General features: G+C 34.9%; 4 protein-coding genes across 4 annotated transcripts; 1 reads left to right on the top strand and 3 right to left on the bottom strand.

The window, feature by feature from the left end:
• Window positions 1–2418: 2418 nt before the first annotated feature.
• On the bottom strand, window positions 2419–3363 carry LOC123677801 (cuticle protein 8-like; the record flags this gene model as incomplete). Its single annotated transcript, XM_045614510.1, has 2 exons — window positions 2419–2738; window positions 3043–3363. Coding segments are annotated over 2 exons (576 nt in total), but the record flags the coding sequence as incomplete, so codon positions are not given.
• Window positions 3364–5932: 2569 nt separating this feature from the next.
• Window positions 5933–6791, bottom strand: LOC123677800 (larval cuticle protein A2B-like). Its single transcript, XM_045614509.1, has 3 exons — window positions 6780–6791; window positions 6353–6667; window positions 5933–6297 (listed from the first exon to the last, which is right to left on the bottom strand). Exons 1-3 carry the CDS (start codon window positions 6789–6791, stop codon window positions 6043–6045), a joined length of 582 nt encoding a protein of 193 aa, XP_045470465.1. The 3' UTR covers window positions 5933–6042.
• A 4415-nt stretch (window positions 6792–11206) lies between these two features.
• On the top strand, window positions 11207–13879 carry LOC123678939. Its single transcript, XM_045616216.1, has 3 exons — window positions 11207–11541; window positions 12122–12409; window positions 13587–13879. Exons 1-3 carry the CDS (start codon window positions 11530–11532, stop codon window positions 13806–13808), a joined length of 522 nt encoding a protein of 173 aa, XP_045472172.1. The 5' UTR covers window positions 11207–11529; the 3' UTR covers window positions 13809–13879.
• A 1022-nt stretch (window positions 13880–14901) lies between these two features.
• On the bottom strand, window positions 14902–16741 carry LOC123678942 (cuticle protein 7-like). The gene is made up of 3 exons (XM_045616221.1): window positions 16639–16741; window positions 15392–15565; window positions 14902–15303 (listed from the first exon to the last, which is right to left on the bottom strand). The coding sequence occupies exons 1-3, from the start codon at window positions 16648–16650 to the stop codon at window positions 15025–15027; spliced, it is 465 nt and encodes a 154-aa protein (XP_045472177.1). The 5' UTR covers window positions 16651–16741; the 3' UTR covers window positions 14902–15024.
• Window positions 16742–16994: the final 253 nt, after the last annotated feature.

Here is a 16994-nt window from a genome sequence, read left to right as displayed (position 1 = left end):
TATAATTTTTTATTCAATTAGCCATACCTACTATAGCTATTGTGTTCTTATTCCTTGTTGGTTCTACAAAAAAATTTTATGAATTAGGTTTCTTAATTTTTTCAACGTCAATAGCATATTTTCAGTCCCTCATCAAATCAATATCGAAAAATGATCCAATTTTTATTTTACAGAAAAACTGTAATAATTTTGGTTGATACTCAAGAACTTGAAAATTTTCTGTGGTATAGATGTTTAAGGAAACGATACATACAGGGTGTGGAGTAATTAATGGATAATACTGTACTGGCGAATAGGGGAGGTCATGGCCGACCAGAAAATGTAAAGTTATGTTCAGTAAAAATATCATAGTTTTCGAGATATCGAACAATTTCATTTTTTCTAGAAAGTGCACCTTTACTCACTAAATTCATTGCTGTGATCACAAATCTTGTTATTTCTTTGGGCATTGTTTTTTATTTTACTCTCAAATAGCTGCACTATGAGATAAACTACTAAATTCCTACCATCTTGCTTAGTTAAGAGGAGAAAAAAAAGTATGATAATCCTCATGTTTGCACTTTTTAGAAAAAAATGAAATTGTCCGATATCTCGAAAACTATGATATTTTTACTGAACAAAATTTTCTGGTCGGCCATGACCTCCCCTATTCGCCAGTACAGGATTATCCATTAATTACGCCACACCCTGTATGAAATCTTGAAATTAGTGCCACCATTCATTTTGAAAAAATATTAATAATTTTGAATAGAAGGTATTCTACATGAAGTAATATTATCTACTTGATATTTTGGAATTTTATTCGTTGATAGATACGAATTAGGTAATTTGCCATTCTACTTACAGAAAATATGATAAAACAGATCATGAACTCGGTCAACTCAAATTCATCAAAACTCAAGATTTTCAAATTAGAACCTGAATTTTTATTATTTGAGTCGATTTTACGTACAAATATAGTGGGGGTTACTCAAGCAACCCCTATACAATTCCTCTCTGTGTGGAGTAGTCTGTGACTTCCGAAAATCACAGAAAAAAACTAAAATTCGATGTTTCCATAACTAAATTTGAATTTCAAGAATTGTAATGAATGATTCGTAATTGAAAATTGTGTTGGTTTATGGATTTTTTAACAATCCCAACGAAAAATTAATTATAATTCATGAAATGAAAAATTTAGTTTTCCAAACATCAAATTTTAGTTTCTTTCTTTATTTTCTGGAAGTAACAGACTACCCACATACTACCCCACACAGAGAGGAATTGCGGTTTTTCCTTATTTATGGTTCTTCCTAGATAACTTTTAGAGTATTCATTTTAGGTATAGGGTTTGCTTGAGTTGGCATGAAATCGTGAAGGAAAACAAATCAGATCAATTAATCAAGAATTAAATCAAACAAGAAACCCCCACTATTTTTGTACGTAGAACCCACTGTAATAATAAAAAATATAGTTTCTAATTTGAAAAAATTTGAGTTTTGATGAATTCGAGTTGTTCGAGTTCATGATTTTATAAACACCCAGCATATTTTTCGTCCAAACAGCAAACAGTCTTATAATACTACACATTTGAAGAAATGAAAAAAAATTCTCATCCCACCATTTTTTTAATAAGAATCTCATTAACTCATGAACCATTGAGTTTTTACCCAAAGTATGGCATATTGCCGAAATTGTCATTAAGAAAGCTATCTAATATACTGGGTGTGCCATTTGAAATAAGGACGTTGAAGTCTCCGGTATAATCGGAAGTTGTAGAGATCTGAAAATATTTCAGAGAGAAAGAACTATGTCTGAAGCCCCAATATGCAAATTTTCAGCTCAAAATTATACTTAGTTTGCCATAAACTTCTAAAAGGCCATCCCAATGAATCACCTTGTACATGGAAACATATTGTGGATTCAGGTTTGGGCTCTAATTAGAAATTATTTTATAATTTGCCCATTGAATTAATTCTTTACAACATTCAACGACTAATGACCATTTTGTTTTCAATTATTACTTAAATTCCTAAAAGCTGGTATTGGACAGTTCTGATGATACCAATGTTTTTTTCTATAACATCTTCATGATGTCAAAAAAAAATGTAATGCATTATGACCATAAGATTGAATCAAATCCTTCCATAACGAAAGACTTGACAGGTAGTTAAAATTAAATGAAGCTCCTGAGGTAGACAACATTGAAATGATTCAATACCCTGAGGGTTATAAGCATAGCATTGTGGAATGTATTTTAGTTCCACTATGCTCATCTTATATTATTGAAAGTTGAACATAAAAGAGTCAGTTAAGTTTGCAATCCATCAAATAACATGAGGAAAAGTTCATTGATACGATTAATGATATCAAAGAATTAATTTGAGAAATTTAATAGGTGGTATTACGGCGCAATGAAAAATGAAACTGAAGAGGTACATCACAAATTTTATTGAATGAAAACAAGAACTAAACAATAAATAACAAATTCAAAATGAACAATCCTAATGGTGGTATACAGGTGTAAGAATAGCATGGCTTGGTGCTACATGGCTCACAACAGCATGTCCAGATTTCTGTACATCAGCATTGAATCCGTTTTTGTCAGCAGTGTATTTGACAGTTCTGATGGTACCATCAGCTTCATGGAGGGAGTAGGAACCCTTGACTACATCACCATCACGAGATTCTTCTTGGGATTTGATGTCACCGGTGTGGTGGTCTTCAACTCCATATTTGTATTGGTAATGAGCTGGTGCCTACAGAAAAAAAAAATGGTTAATGTTACGTTTATCTTTGAGTTTTATGAAAAAAACATAAGGGAAGTTCAACTCTCTCCAAAAATATCGCTAGTGAAAAGTATTATTAGAATAGAAGGAATTGAAACATCTTGTCGTTAATGAAGTCTTAGGAAGTTATACTGATATATCAGATTGATTGGTCGACTGATATCGAAAGTATGTCCAAAATTCATATCACCACCAAATTTTGGCTCAATATGAACGAGCATATAACTACTGACACTTCCTCAACAATTACTTGCATTATCATAATTTTACTTACGTAATCCTCTTCGTATGATTGTTTCACAGCAGGAATAGCATGAACAATTGGTGCAGAGTGTACTACAGGAGCAACATGATAGACAGGAGCATGGTATACTGGTGCAGAGTAGGCAACAGCAGGAGCAGCATGTGCGAAGTTAACAGTTGAGTAGGAACTAGCTGGAACATGAACAGCAGCAACTGGAGCTACATGACTGACTAGAGCAGCTCCGGTGTGAACTGTAGTGTGTTTAGTTTGAGTGGAGTAAGATTGAGCTGCAGGTTCATAGACTGAAACTGCTGCGGCACACGCCACAAAGCAGAAGAAGGAAATCTGTGAAAAAAGGATTCGTCACTTAGTTTTCTAAATAAATATGTGATTAACTTGAAAATTGAATTTTCTTTACTGATTGCTTAATATGAACTGAATATAATATTCTACCTTGCTGAACATATTTTTTATCTTAAAACAGTGAAGTCAGAGGTCGAACCTGAACTGAATTATTCGTTTGTAACTCAGACTTTTATATTGGACACTATAACTTACTGAAAACACCTCTTCAAAGATACCCGTCACTGCCATACCTTGTATTATGTAAAAATCAAGCCATACCAAAAATGACCCCAATGAATAATAAATACCGCAAATGTGTTCATTAACTTCATGTTACTATCACCGATACGTCTCGATATAATTCCCAAACCTGCAGAGAATTTGGGTACCATTTCAGTTCAATGTCAAGGTCGGCGGCGTCTGTGTTCTTCGTAGATACTTAATTTGATTCAGTGATCGACTGTAAGAAGTGTGTCACTTTCTCTTGCAGTTATTGATCATATTGGATTTATACTTAATCGATGAATTATTGAGCGCTCGTTCACTGAACAGATAGCTCTAACATTTTGCCACAAAAACAGTATTTTTTTTCAATTTTGAACTGAAAAGTGTCTTAAATGATAATGTTTTACTCACTGTTCACTAATTCGATGTCTAATTCAATTATGTCCGTCCATCCAACTTAAATATCCAGCTAGCCATGATCACAATAACTGCCGAACGAAAAGAACTAAAATAGGCATAATCTGACTAGGGGTTCCGTAATTGTGACCGTTGTTTTTTCTATGGTTCTTAAGATGTGATCATCTTGAAATTGTTATTTTATATCTACATCCAAAATCTCCACACCGTCAGTTTGGTGGTCACGATAATATTCAGTAATTTTTTTTCGATATGCTTCTTAAATTATCTTTGGTTCAAGCTATGCGATTTTAATATGAAAATACTCACGAGGTTTGCAATTATCACTTTACATTCGAATAGCAGTTTTCATCACGATCGAATATGCAGTTTAGAGATTGACAAAGTAGTAGAGCGATCTGTTTGGAGAACGAATGATCGAAAATAATATATCATATATTGTGATGATTAGAAACAATTCTTGACGCTTTCTTGTCTTTCCTCATCAGTCAGATATGCTTGATGGGATTTACATCCTTTGAGCCGAGTGACATTTACAACATCTTCTTGGATTTCATGTTTTGAGAAGCAATAGTAAGTAAGTGTAAATATCTGTAAAACGCTTGGTATTTTTGAAGAACTAATGCTTTTCGTAAAATCTGGGGTGAAAAATTGCTCTACAAAATATAGGTCACCTGCCTTAGAAAATTGAAAAGAAAGTTCCTTTTAGGGAATATTGTATCATTTTATTGATTGATTCGACTATGCAGATCACGAAAATCCTTGCAAATAGACGATCAGTACATTATTTCAGAATTTATAGGTAAAAATCTGAAATTTTTGAGAAAAAAATTGAATATATTCCCGCGGCTGCAACTTCTCCTTGACGTGAGCTTCGCCCTCGAAACCTCAGTATGTTTTAGAGCGTAACTCAATGTTTGAAAAACGTTATTAAACGAGGGGTCTGTAGCGAATATTTCAGGAGATATAACGATTTTTAGAGGGGAAATTCAATTTTTCCCAAATTTTGAGTTCAAATTCCCTCAAAACTGTGAGGTCTAAGCAAAATCGGTGAGCGGTGCCAGAATTGACGATCTCTGATTAGCCGAATTTCGATCTCACCTGAAAAATTTTTTGTCGAAAAATTTTCGTGAAATTTTCCATTCCTCTAACCCTTAGAAAATTGAATAAAAATAAAAGTTCCTTCATGGGAATATTGTATCATTTTATTGGTTGATTCGACTATGCAGGTCACGAAAATCTTTGCAGTTGGACGATCAGTATATTTTTTCAGAATCTATAGTAAAAATCTGAAATTTTCGAGAAAAAAATAGATAATGTTTCCGCGGATGCAACTTCTCCTGGACGTGAGCTACGCCTTTGAAACCTCAGTACGTTTTGGATTAGAACTTGATGTTTGAAAAACGTTTTTATTTGAAGGGTCTGTGACGAATAACTAAGGAGATATAACGATTTTTGAAGAAAAATTGAGTTTTTTCCCAAATTACGAGTTCAAATTCCCTCAAAACTGTGAGATCTACGCAAAATCGGTGAGCGGTGCCAGAATTAACGATCTCTGATTAGCTGAATTTCGATCTGGATCGAAAAAAATTTTTCCGAAAAATTATGGAATTTTCAACAACAAAAATGTATATCCTTCAAAAATCGTGAATCCATGCATCTGTGTTTTATTTCTATGTCAGGATCTATGATTTCGATAGTAGCGGCTAATCAATGTATTAAATTAAATACCGAAGTTATTCATTCTCATATTATCTCTTAATATTATTCATAAAAACAAGATTGAATCTGATGAGTTATAAGACGATATTCAAGATGAGAGCTAATACAGCCAGTATGGATCTATTGCCTGAAAAATCTAAAGAATTATACAAAAAGCAACATATTTGAAATGCATATAACGTAAGAATGGAAGAACCACAAAAATCCCATGTACAAAACACAACTTTTATTACAACGAATTAATTTCTCAGTACTAAAACAGAATAATAACAACCTAATAAAAAATCAATAACACAGCAGGTACTTTCTAATATACTATCATCAGTGATGAATCAATGGTGCAACAAGGGCATGTGTTTCAGCAACATGGCTGACCACAGCATGTCCAGATTTCTGTACATCAGCGTTGAAACCATTTTTATCAGCGGTATACTGGACAGTCCTGATGGTACCATCAGCTTCATGGAGAGAGTAAGATCCCTTGACTACATCACCATTTCTGGATTCTTCATGTGATTTGATATCACCAGTGTGATGGTCTTCAACTCCATATTTGAATTCGTATTGTGCTGGTGCCTGAATGATAGGGATCAATAAAATTATGGTTTTTTTTTCAATTGGATATACTCACATAATGCTCTTGTTCAACTGCATGTACTAAAGAAGCATGAACCACTGGTGCAGCATGAACTACTGGGGCAGATTGTAGGAGTTGAGCATGTTGAACTACTGGTGCAGAGTAGGAGATGACTGGAGCAGTATGAATAGCAGAGTGTCCAAAGGTGACAGTTGAATAGGAATTAGCAGGATCGTGAACAGCAACATCACTGACTAGAGCAGCACCGGTGTGGAGTGTTGTATGCTTTGTTTGTGTGGAGTATGATGTTGCTGCTGGCTCAAAAAGAGGAACTGCTGCGGCGTAGCTTGCCAACAGGATGAATAAAAGCTAAAAAAAAAAAAATTATGTCAAAATGAATTGCTGGGTGATGTTTCAAACTACTTGATTAACTCAATATTGGAATGAAACTGTGAATTCAATGAGTGTAGTGAGTACTTACTCTGCCAATCATGTTGTCTTCTTCAATTCTTCGAATGTCACCTTACAATGATTCCGTATAGTATCAGATTTCTTTTTATATGTTGATCAAAACATGGAACGCAACATTTCTGCGAATTACATTCCTCTCAAAACGCGCTTTGGACCAAACTCATTATGTAATTCCATGCTCCACCAAAAATGACCCCAATAAATAGCAGATGTGTATGAATTCATTAATTTTGATAACTATATACGTTATTTTGTGTAACAGTGTCCATTATAATTTGTCAATCTAGCTGAAAAATGTTGAAATAATGGGGAATTTGACAACGAATCTAGTATGTATGACTATAGATTAAGAAACTGAATACCAATGTAAAATTTCACTAGATCGATGATGTCAATAAATGTTGGGTTTGTCAAGAGATCTCTTCATTTGAGCGGAAGATATTCAACAGACGAAAGTCTGATCTATTCGTGTTATGGAAATTGTCAAGTGGAATTCAAAATTTTAGTTCATTCTCAATGGGTCCTTTGTGGATGACGTTTCCTCATTTTTGTGGTTGATTTCTTGATTTTGAATATTTTCTATTGACTGTAAGTTATTCTTTGAATAATGTAAATGCAATCTAGCTTGATATCATACGAAAGTACTGATATGTATTTCCTTGTAGAAAAATATTTTAATTGATATTATTCAATTGTAACGGGTGTTTTTTTCGACGTATATAACTTTAAGTTGGCATTACTGTTCAAGATGGCAACCGATTTAACAGCTGTCAAGTGATTTATTCTCAGTTTCGTTTGGCAATTCATCATAAATAGACTCACACCTGAACAACGCTTGCAAATAGTGTAATTTCATTTCGAAAATAATGTTTCTGTGCGGAATATGTATCGCGCACTACGTCCATTTTATTTTGTTTAGCGATGAAGCGCACTTCTGGTTGAATGGCTACGTCAAAAAACAAAACTGCCGCATTTGAAGTGAAGCTAATCCTCAAGTGTGTGTCGAAACACCGTTACATCCAGAAAAACTGACTGTTTGGTGCGCTTTATGGGCTGGTGGAATCATTGGTCCGTAATCCTTCAAAAACGATGATGGCCAGAACGTTAGAGTCCATGGTGATCGGTATAGATCCATGATTACTAACTTTTTCATTCCTGAATTGAACAACCATGATGTCCAGGAGCTGTGGTTCCAACAAGACGGCCCAACATGTCACACAGTTCGTGCCACAATCGATTTATTGAAAGACACGTTCGGTGACCGCCTTATTGACGTGTTGGACCTGTGAATTGGCCTCCAAGATCTTGTGATTTAACGCCGCTAGACTACTTTCTGTGGGGCTATGTAAAGTCATTGGTCTATGCGGATAAGCCACAAACCCTTGACCATTTGGAAGACAACATTCGGCGTGTTATTGCCGATATACGGCCACAAATGTTGGAAAAAGTCATCGAAAATTGGACGTCCAGATTGGACTACATCCGAGCCAGTCGTGGCGGTCATATGCCAAAAATCATATTTAAAATCTAATGCCACAAGATTATCTTGGGGATAAATAAAATTCATGTCAATCGAATAATCCATCGTTGTTTTATTGCAATTTAAAGTTCTATAGCTCTAAAAAAAACACCCTTCATTTCCTTGTAGAAAAATATTTTACTTGATGTAATTCAATTGTATATATAATTATTTAACAGAAACAGTAGATCACATTGAACTTGAATTCATGATGACGCCAGATATAAAGATGTAAAAAGTGCAAGTTTGCAGGCCATCAAACCTGCAGATCATAATGTCATACGGACAAGATCTAAAGAATTTAATTCAGTCGATCGAAAAAGCAGATAATATTGAACTTGAACTTAACTCTATAACTATGAGGATGTAAAGCAAGAAGTGCTGGTTAAACATGTTCTCATCAACGATGCTAAAGATAGTCTTTACTCGGATAAGGTAGCGTTGAACTTGACGATTATGTAAATCTTCAATACAATGTGTGAAGATGAGTAGGTGTGGATTTCAGTAGCTTTAAGTAAATTCACAAGAACTCAGACTGATGTCAAAATTCTTTCATGAATATTTTTTGGTAGACAATTTTTTTTTTAGGATATTATAGTATATTGTTAATAAAGGGTGTTTTTAGAGCTATAGAACTTTAAATTGCAATAAAACAACGATGGATTATTCGATTGACATGAATTTCATTTATCCGCAAGATAATCTTGTGGCATTACATTTTAAATATGATTTCTGACATATGACCGCCACGGCTGGCTCGGATGTAGCCAATCTGGACGTCCAATTTTCGATGACTTTTTCCAACATTTGTGGCAATAACACGGAGAATTTTGTCTTCCAAATGGCCAAGGGTTTGTGGCTTATCCGCATAGACCAATGACTTTGCATAGCCCCACAGAAAGTAGTCTAGCGGTGTTAAATCACAAGATCTTGGAGGCCAATTCACAGGTCCAAAACGTGAAATTAGGCGGTCACCAAACGTGTCTTTCAATAAATCGATTGTGGCACGAGCTGTGTGACATGTTGCGCCGTCTTGTTGGAACCACAGCTCCTGGATATCATGGTTGTTCAATTCAGGAATGAAAAAGTTAGTAATCATGGCTCTATACCGATCACCATTGACTGTAACGTTCTTTTTTGAAGAAGTACGGACCAATGATTCCACCAGCCCATAAAGCGCACCAAACAGTCAGTTTTTCTGGATTTAACGGTGTTTCGACATACACTTGAGGATTAGCTTCACTCCAAATGCGGCAGTTTGGTTTGTTGACGTAGCCATTCAACCAGAAGTGCGCTTCATCGCTAAACAAAATAAAATGGACGTAGTGCGCGATACGTATTCCGCACAGAATCATTATTTTCGAAATGAAATTGCACTATTTGCAAGCGTTTTTCAAGCGTGAGTCTATTCATGGTGAATTGCCAAACCAAACTGAGAATAATTCACTTGACAGCTGTTGAATCGGTCATCATCTTGAACAGTAATGCCAATTTAAAGTTATATACCTCGAAAAAAAACACCCTTTATGTATCTAGTTAAAACAAATACTTTCCTCGACGATTAGTGAATTGTCGAATAGGTATGATTTCTCTATAGGAGATGCACATACTATTTCTTCAGAAATTGCTATCGCAATCATGAATTAAGTTTTTTTTGATAAATAACTACTTTCGATTACCATCTCATTGCCTATGAAATCGTTTCTTTGACAATCGATTCGCTTATTGTTGTGACAAAAGTCAGATAATCTTTATTTGCTTCCTTTTAATATCTGTTCTGCTGCTAAAAATGTAATCTAGAATTTCTTCTCGAAGAAATACTAGGAAAATTATGAAAAAGCTTACAAAAGTTTCATAGATTACTGCCAAGAAAAAAAGACCACCTCTAGTTTTGAAAATGAAAATGATTGCATATCCACTTCTCCAATTTGTCTGAAAAGTTGAAAGAATCTACATCCTAGTCAAATTGCCCCCTGCTGAAAGATGTTTCAGTACAAAAAACAATATTGATATTTCAGATAATCCTGAATTACCTACGTCAGAATGACAAAAATAGAACGAAAAATCAAAAATTTTGCCTGATGAACAAATCAAAGCTTTTATTACGTGAGTATCCAATAACATATACTGGATGAAAAAAAGTATGTTTCATCTAAGAATTTAAAAGTTACCTGTAATTAAATTTATGTAGGGTTCACTTTTTAGGAGGCCAGGTGTTCACTGAGCATGTCGCTGTGAGGAATTATATAAACTGAATTCGAAAGAAGTAGAAGATTTTGGGTATAATCTTTTGATTCGAATATTCGGTAACAAAACAAACAACCCAAGATCATTTTTAATAAACGCAACTTTTTTTCTGAATATTCAAATGGAAAAGTTGTGGGCAAGTTGAAGAATTAAATCTGTTCTGCAAAATTTGACAAGTGGTTGCAAATTTTTTGAATTGTAGGTTTAATCGATTTGACTTCATTCAAAGAGAGAATTCTTCGTTATATCCTCAAAAATTCTACAAATATTCTTCAAATACTTTTGGAATGAAAAATCTGAGCATTTTCGTGGTCAGGTATTTATGCATTGATATTTAAAAATGTACAATTCTCCCCAAAATAAAATATTCCATCATCAGCCAAACAAGACAGTTGGTTTTATGTTGGTAAAAAATGCGTGTATGTGTACAAATCCAAAAACAAGACCTGTGTTCCCGGTAAACCCAAATCAGTGAAATCAAAAGTAAGGGCCATATGGGGAAAAGTAACTAGGCCCCATGGTACAAGTGGAGCAGTAAGAGCTAAATTTAATAGAAATCTGCCTCCAAAAGCTATGGGACATCGCATCAGGATTATGTTGTATCCATCATCAATCTAGAGATGCTGTATCAATTATCAATATAACTTAAATCAAAAATGTTTAGAATTTGAATCTGTAGTGCAAAACAGCTACACTTATCAACAAAATCTTCTCTGTATTGTTACATAATTATATGTAACCTAAGTAAATAAATGCGAGACTGACTTTGCGATAGTTTCTCATTATTTCACTCTACATAAGAACAATTGTATTTTAGACGAAGATTTCATTGCTTTGATTATGCAGTTTAATTCCCATGGTATATGACACTGTTGCTACATGAATTTTCGATTGCTCGTCTGCCTATCCATGTGAATTCATCCAATTAAACATCTATATAAGATGGAAGAAGAAAATTTGTCAGTAGTTACTTGTGGTTCTCCATTCAACAAATATGTTCTTAAAAGTGAGTAACTTAAACTATAATAAAGAATTTCTATTTTTTCTCCTTTCAATGAAGAAAGCTCTCTTTGAAATTTCGGCCTTTTAACATACGAATATTTACATTATTATGCAAAATTTTGACCTGATTTCACTTTCAGAACTATAGAAAATTGAAAAAGAAATTTGGGGAATATCTTTCTGTCTCTTGTCTAGGCCTCTGGTGGTCATTTTCTTTGATTGACTTGTACTAAATCTTCATAATTTGGGCTCAAGCTTTTATATAGTTTGAATATTTTCAATTACTTATGATACATCCCCTTTGGAGAATGAAAATTTCAAGACTCTTGCAAAATTTTGTGCTGATAGCGTCATCTGGATCACGACAAATTTAAGAAGAATATCAAAAGAAATGAGGGAAAAACTGACATGAAGCCAATTGCTTTTGAGCGCTCGTTAATTCATGCAACATTAGTACATTTAGAGACCACTCCTATATACAGTAATGTGGTCTCTAAGGGTGAAATTTCCTGATTAATTTCTGAATTTTTCATTAAATCTCATATAACTTATTTTTTCTTCTTAATTCAATATCCAAATTTCAGTTGACTGTGATATGCTGCGTGGTGTTCCAAGTACAAGCTGGGTACTTGAATCAGATCCTCAGCAATGAAAAGAAAGTAGAAACCTCTTTCACAACGAACCACGTACAAAATCCTCATCACACTTCATACAGGGAGCATCAGGGATCATCGCACTATGATGCTAGTTTTCCAGGAGGGAGCTCGTATACTTATCTAGAACATCCTCAAAGTAATCCTAATACAGATTCCTACCATGGTGGTTATGATGAAAGTTACGATGGAGGTTATGGTGATGAGTCAGGAATTCATGTAAGTAAAGGTTTGAAAAGTATATTGATGCATAGCTTTGGGATTACTGACACCGTGAATTAGAAAGGCAATGATCAAATGATATTCTTTTTTTTCCTTCTTTCATTGACCATGAAATATACTAACTGATACAGAAACTGCAACAAGCAGAAGGAGCTGTTTGAATTTCAATTTTTTTTGGTTGAGGTAAGGGAGAACATATGGCGCCACTAATTCTTGAAGGTAACGCAGCGCTGTCATGTTACCTCGGATAATGAGTAAAGGTCTTACTTGCATGTGCAATAGCACCCCATATCATAACGCCTACTGTCCGGTATACATGACGCTCAACATCAAACTGAGGTTCACGTCTTTCTTCCCGATGTCATCTAACCCTTCTTCGGTCATCAGTTCTGACAGTTACAGGATGGCCTTATTCTCTTAACCACTCATCAGTCAAAGATCGATTTGTCTCAAATCGGTCTCTAATGCCAATAAGTCTTAGACGTCGATCTTGAACTTCATTTGTGCCCCTTCGACGTTCGGTGCCTATTCTTCTTTGAGTTTGGGCAATATCAAACCACGCTTTACAACATCTCATAACAGTAGTTGGATTTCTGTTCGTACGGTTAACGATTTCTCGAAATGACAACCTCGCCTTCCGTAGACCAATAACTCTACCTTTAAATTCACTAGCTGGCGATAAATTCCGCGTACACGTGCTCTTGGCATTTTAACAACAACTAAACATCGACTTTGGATCTTTTCGAACAGCTGGTTTTATGTAAAATTTGAAAAACGACTACACTGTTTGAGTAAAATTAATTGTTCACATGAAAAAACTTTCACGATTTTTTCCTGCAAATTCAATCACTTTCTCCTTGCTATACTATCTATGTTTCACCAAAAAAAAAATTAAAATTTAAACAGCTCTTTCTGGATGTTGCAGTCTTTTTGTCAGTTACTGTATTTCAGTATTCCAAATTCCAACAAATTTCAATCGGAACAAAATCAACAGTTCCTATACTAAACAGTGACACATTCGTTCTCAGCCAGAAGAGAAAAACTTAGCGGACTTGCCTAGAACTGACGAGAATTACGCACCGTGTGGCGCCATCTCTCGAGCTAGAAAATAATCAAATTTGATATTCTTCGTATTCTATATAACTGTGATTCCATTTTATATATCTATTTGCAGGATAATCCGAATTATCGCTTCAAATATGGAGTCGAAGACGAACACACCGGAGACAGAAAAACTCAATACGAAGTACGCGAAAATGGCGTGGTAAAAGGTTCCTATTCACTTGTCGAACCTGATGGTTCCATACGTACTGTTGAATATACAGCAGATCCTGTACATGGGTTCAGAGCTGTGGTGCATAAAACTGGAGAAAAATCAGTTGCCTATGGAGACTGAGGATGATACTACGAAAGGAATGTCTGTATATATTCAAGCTTAATGAAAATAAAGAGATTTTATATTTTTGTACGAAATGAATAAAATTTTATAAATATTCAAATTCTTTCATTTTGTTGCTACTGTCATTAAATCTGGCTATATGTAGCGCGAACCACCATCTATTGAGCTAAACTTAAAGGCTTGAACTTGAACTTGCCTCTGTTGAAGTAATGAGTCCTGCTCTAACAGGCAATATGCAAATAAAATCATAGAACTACTTATTAAACAGTCTCTCTGTGTCAGTCGATGTTCGGCTTTCTAAGGCCTCTTGTGATATCTAGAAGCTTTTTCTTCGAAACTACAAACCCTTCTTATAAAGGGGTTTGCGTAACTTTGTTGAAGGTTGAAGGTCTTCACATTTAGTTCTATTGAATGGTCATCTAGTAATTGTAAATGCAGGTCTTCATGTATTTGTACGTTGCTGATGAACCGTCTCTGGATTGTACAATCCTGAGATGACGCATAAATGCACCATGGTTCGACAGCAACACGTACCTGCATGAAGACCTGCATTTACGATTCCTAGATGACCATGCATGACTTGAAGTCTCTGTAGATTGAACTTTGCGACTTATACCCATGCCAGGCATATGCAAGTCATAACTGGACGAATGGTGGACTTGTAGAGTAAAAGCCTGTTGGAAAGATACATTTTGCTGCTTTTCCAAAATATCGATTTGTCACAGCTGATTTGATGTATAGTCTCCAAGTGAACTTCTTGTCAAGTATCACTCCTAAATACTTGGTCTCGTTATTCCATCTTCCTACCAATTGAAGTCTTAAGCTGGCTTCTTACAGGTTCTTCTTTGCCTTCTTTTGAGACATCACGAACTGGCAAAAATAGCAGCATTATCTGCATAGAGTAGCATGGAGGTTATATTCATTTTAGTGAAGTTGGATACATAATGTAAACTATAACTCAAATGCTACTCAAGGCAAAATGGTCCCATAAAATATATCATGATGACCCATGCTTGCAGGATTAAGGTAAATCTCAAATAATTCGACTGGACTTGTGTACTTCATGATAAATGAATGATAAGCGATAATGTTATTGATGTATACCTTTGAAGGTTTATTTATTTCGCATAATATTTATGGTTCATTATCGAACATTCTTTGTACAACACATAACTAATTCTATATACAGCATAATATATCAATACATTTGGTACTAATGGTAAAGTCCATGAGATGCGTATGGGACAGCTGCTATGATTGGAGCTGCATGTACAGCAGGAGCAGCGTGTACAGCATGGCCAGTTCTGGTAACGATTGCATTGAATCCGTTATGGTCATCAGCGGTATAGTGGACGGTTCTCAAGGTACCGTCTGGTTCAGCCACAGAGTAGGAACCTTTGACAACATCACCATCGCGAACTTCCTGTTGGGATTTGTTGTCTCCAGTATGGCCATCTTGTACACCGTAGTTGAATTCATATTTTGGGTGAGTCTAAAAACGATAACAAAATTGTTTTACACATATGTATAATAGTTAACTTGTGATTGTCAGAATAGATACAAAAGTTATATCTACTTACGTAATAGTCTACGCTATGACCGACAGAAGGAACAGCATAACTTTGAGCTAGAACTGGAGCGCCAATACCATGAATTCCAGATGAGATCAAATTTGTGGTAGCGTAAGATGCAGCTTGATGTACTGGAATTAGACCAGCATTGGCTAGAGCCAAGAAGGCAGAAATGGCAAATACCTATGGATAAAAAATGTAATGAATGGAAACAGTTGACTCACAAAAGGCAAGTTGAGGAAGAATAAGAAAGCAAATTCTACCAGAATTTTTACAAACAGAAATTCCTCTTTGATATTTGTCTGACATGCTGAAATTTGAGTAAACATTAATCTGAATACTGCAGGCAGTGTGAATGCATACTTTGAGGTTTAATTCTACCGTTTATTGGAAGGAGCAGTGCTGTATTAGTGAAGATATTGACTATCATTATTTAATTAAAAAAAAAAGAGGAAGACTAAATTGGCATCAAGAGCTTTTGAGTGTTTTTTGTGACAAACATATCTTACGCCATTTTTTTTTATAAGGCTGACAAAATGCAAGGAAATAAAACATTTAAACGTGTATTTTTCATTTCTTCAATATATTATTCAATCGCGACACTTGGATGCCTGGATTTTCTTCACAAATTGAATGAGGAATTGAGAATGTTTTTATTTTGAAGATTCTCAATGGTGTGCCACCGCGTAGAGTCAGATCTGAGTTATTATGATTTTGTCGGATCTGTAGTTTTTTCCATATTTATATAATCATAATTCTCCGATTCTGTTGACACTATCTACATTGATTATTCTACACTGAAATGCAAAATTTCATCTAGATCAAATCACGGCATTTGAGGTCGAATCTGTGATTTTGAATTTATCAGGAGAACAAAATCTTGAACGACTACTTTAAGAAACTTCAGGTCAGATCAACTCAACCATGTTATTCCAGATCCAAATTTTCCCCCAAAAATTTTAAGTGTCCAGAGTTTTTCATTCTAGAATTTTCCTTATTACAGCTGGTCGAATGGACAGACAGAATCGAGTTTGAGGAAGAATTCGTCAACGAACCTGATCGTTGTAAACAAATATTGACCTTCTGGACTATAATAGCTAAAACTCTGTTCGAAAAAAGATTGTGTATTTTCTTATGGGGCAACGTCATAACTATCAAGTTCCCGGAAAATTTATTGGAAGACGAAAATTTGATGAAAAAAATGATTAGGAATTGTTTATTTTCGGGAAAACCCCGTATGAAGTAATTTAACTCACCTTAGAGAACATGTCTTAGATGTGATAATGTACGAATTCAAAACTGAACTGATTACACTATCAGTACAACCTTCTTTTATAGCGGCTCAACGTTCACTTCAAAGCACCCCCTTCAAAATCTACTGTTCAACAATGCGTACAATCAACATCGAAGATTTCGAAATCGAAAATATGGTCGCAAATATTCCGCATACTAACTAGATAAATATTCGTTTATATAGAATGGAATAGTTACCCCATAAATCGAATTCGTCGTTTTTCCTTTATTTTGATTTATGAATATTCGACACTTTGGTACGCAGTCAAAACGGGCTTTCGCAATGCATCTTGATCACCGTAGCGCAGATTTGCATATT

This window comes from Harmonia axyridis, chromosome 4, assembly GCF_914767665.1.
Source record: "Harmonia axyridis chromosome 4, icHarAxyr1.1, whole genome shotgun sequence".
Taxonomy (NCBI): Eukaryota; Metazoa; Arthropoda; class Insecta; order Coleoptera; family Coccinellidae; genus Harmonia; species Harmonia axyridis.
Note: the sequence above shows the minus strand (reverse complement) of the source record. Positions and strands in the feature narration are given on the sequence as shown.

Excerpts from the sequence above, each read along its gene's own strand:
- LOC123677800 (XM_045614509.1), bottom strand. Across the intron at positions 6,298-6,352 it reads CAGTTGAACAAGAGCATTAT|GCACCAGCACAATACGAATT; the intron begins GTGAGTATATCC and ends CCTATCATTCAG.
- LOC123678939 (XM_045616216.1), top strand. Across the intron at positions 12,410-13,586 it reads GTGATGAGTCAGGAATTCAT|GATAATCCGAATTATCGCTT; the intron begins GTAAGTAAAGGT and ends ATCTATTTGCAG.
- LOC123678942 (XM_045616221.1), bottom strand. Across the intron at positions 15,304-15,391 it reads GTCATAGCGTAGACTATTAC|ACTCACCCAAAATATGAATT; the intron begins GTAAGTAGATAT and ends TATCGTTTTTAG.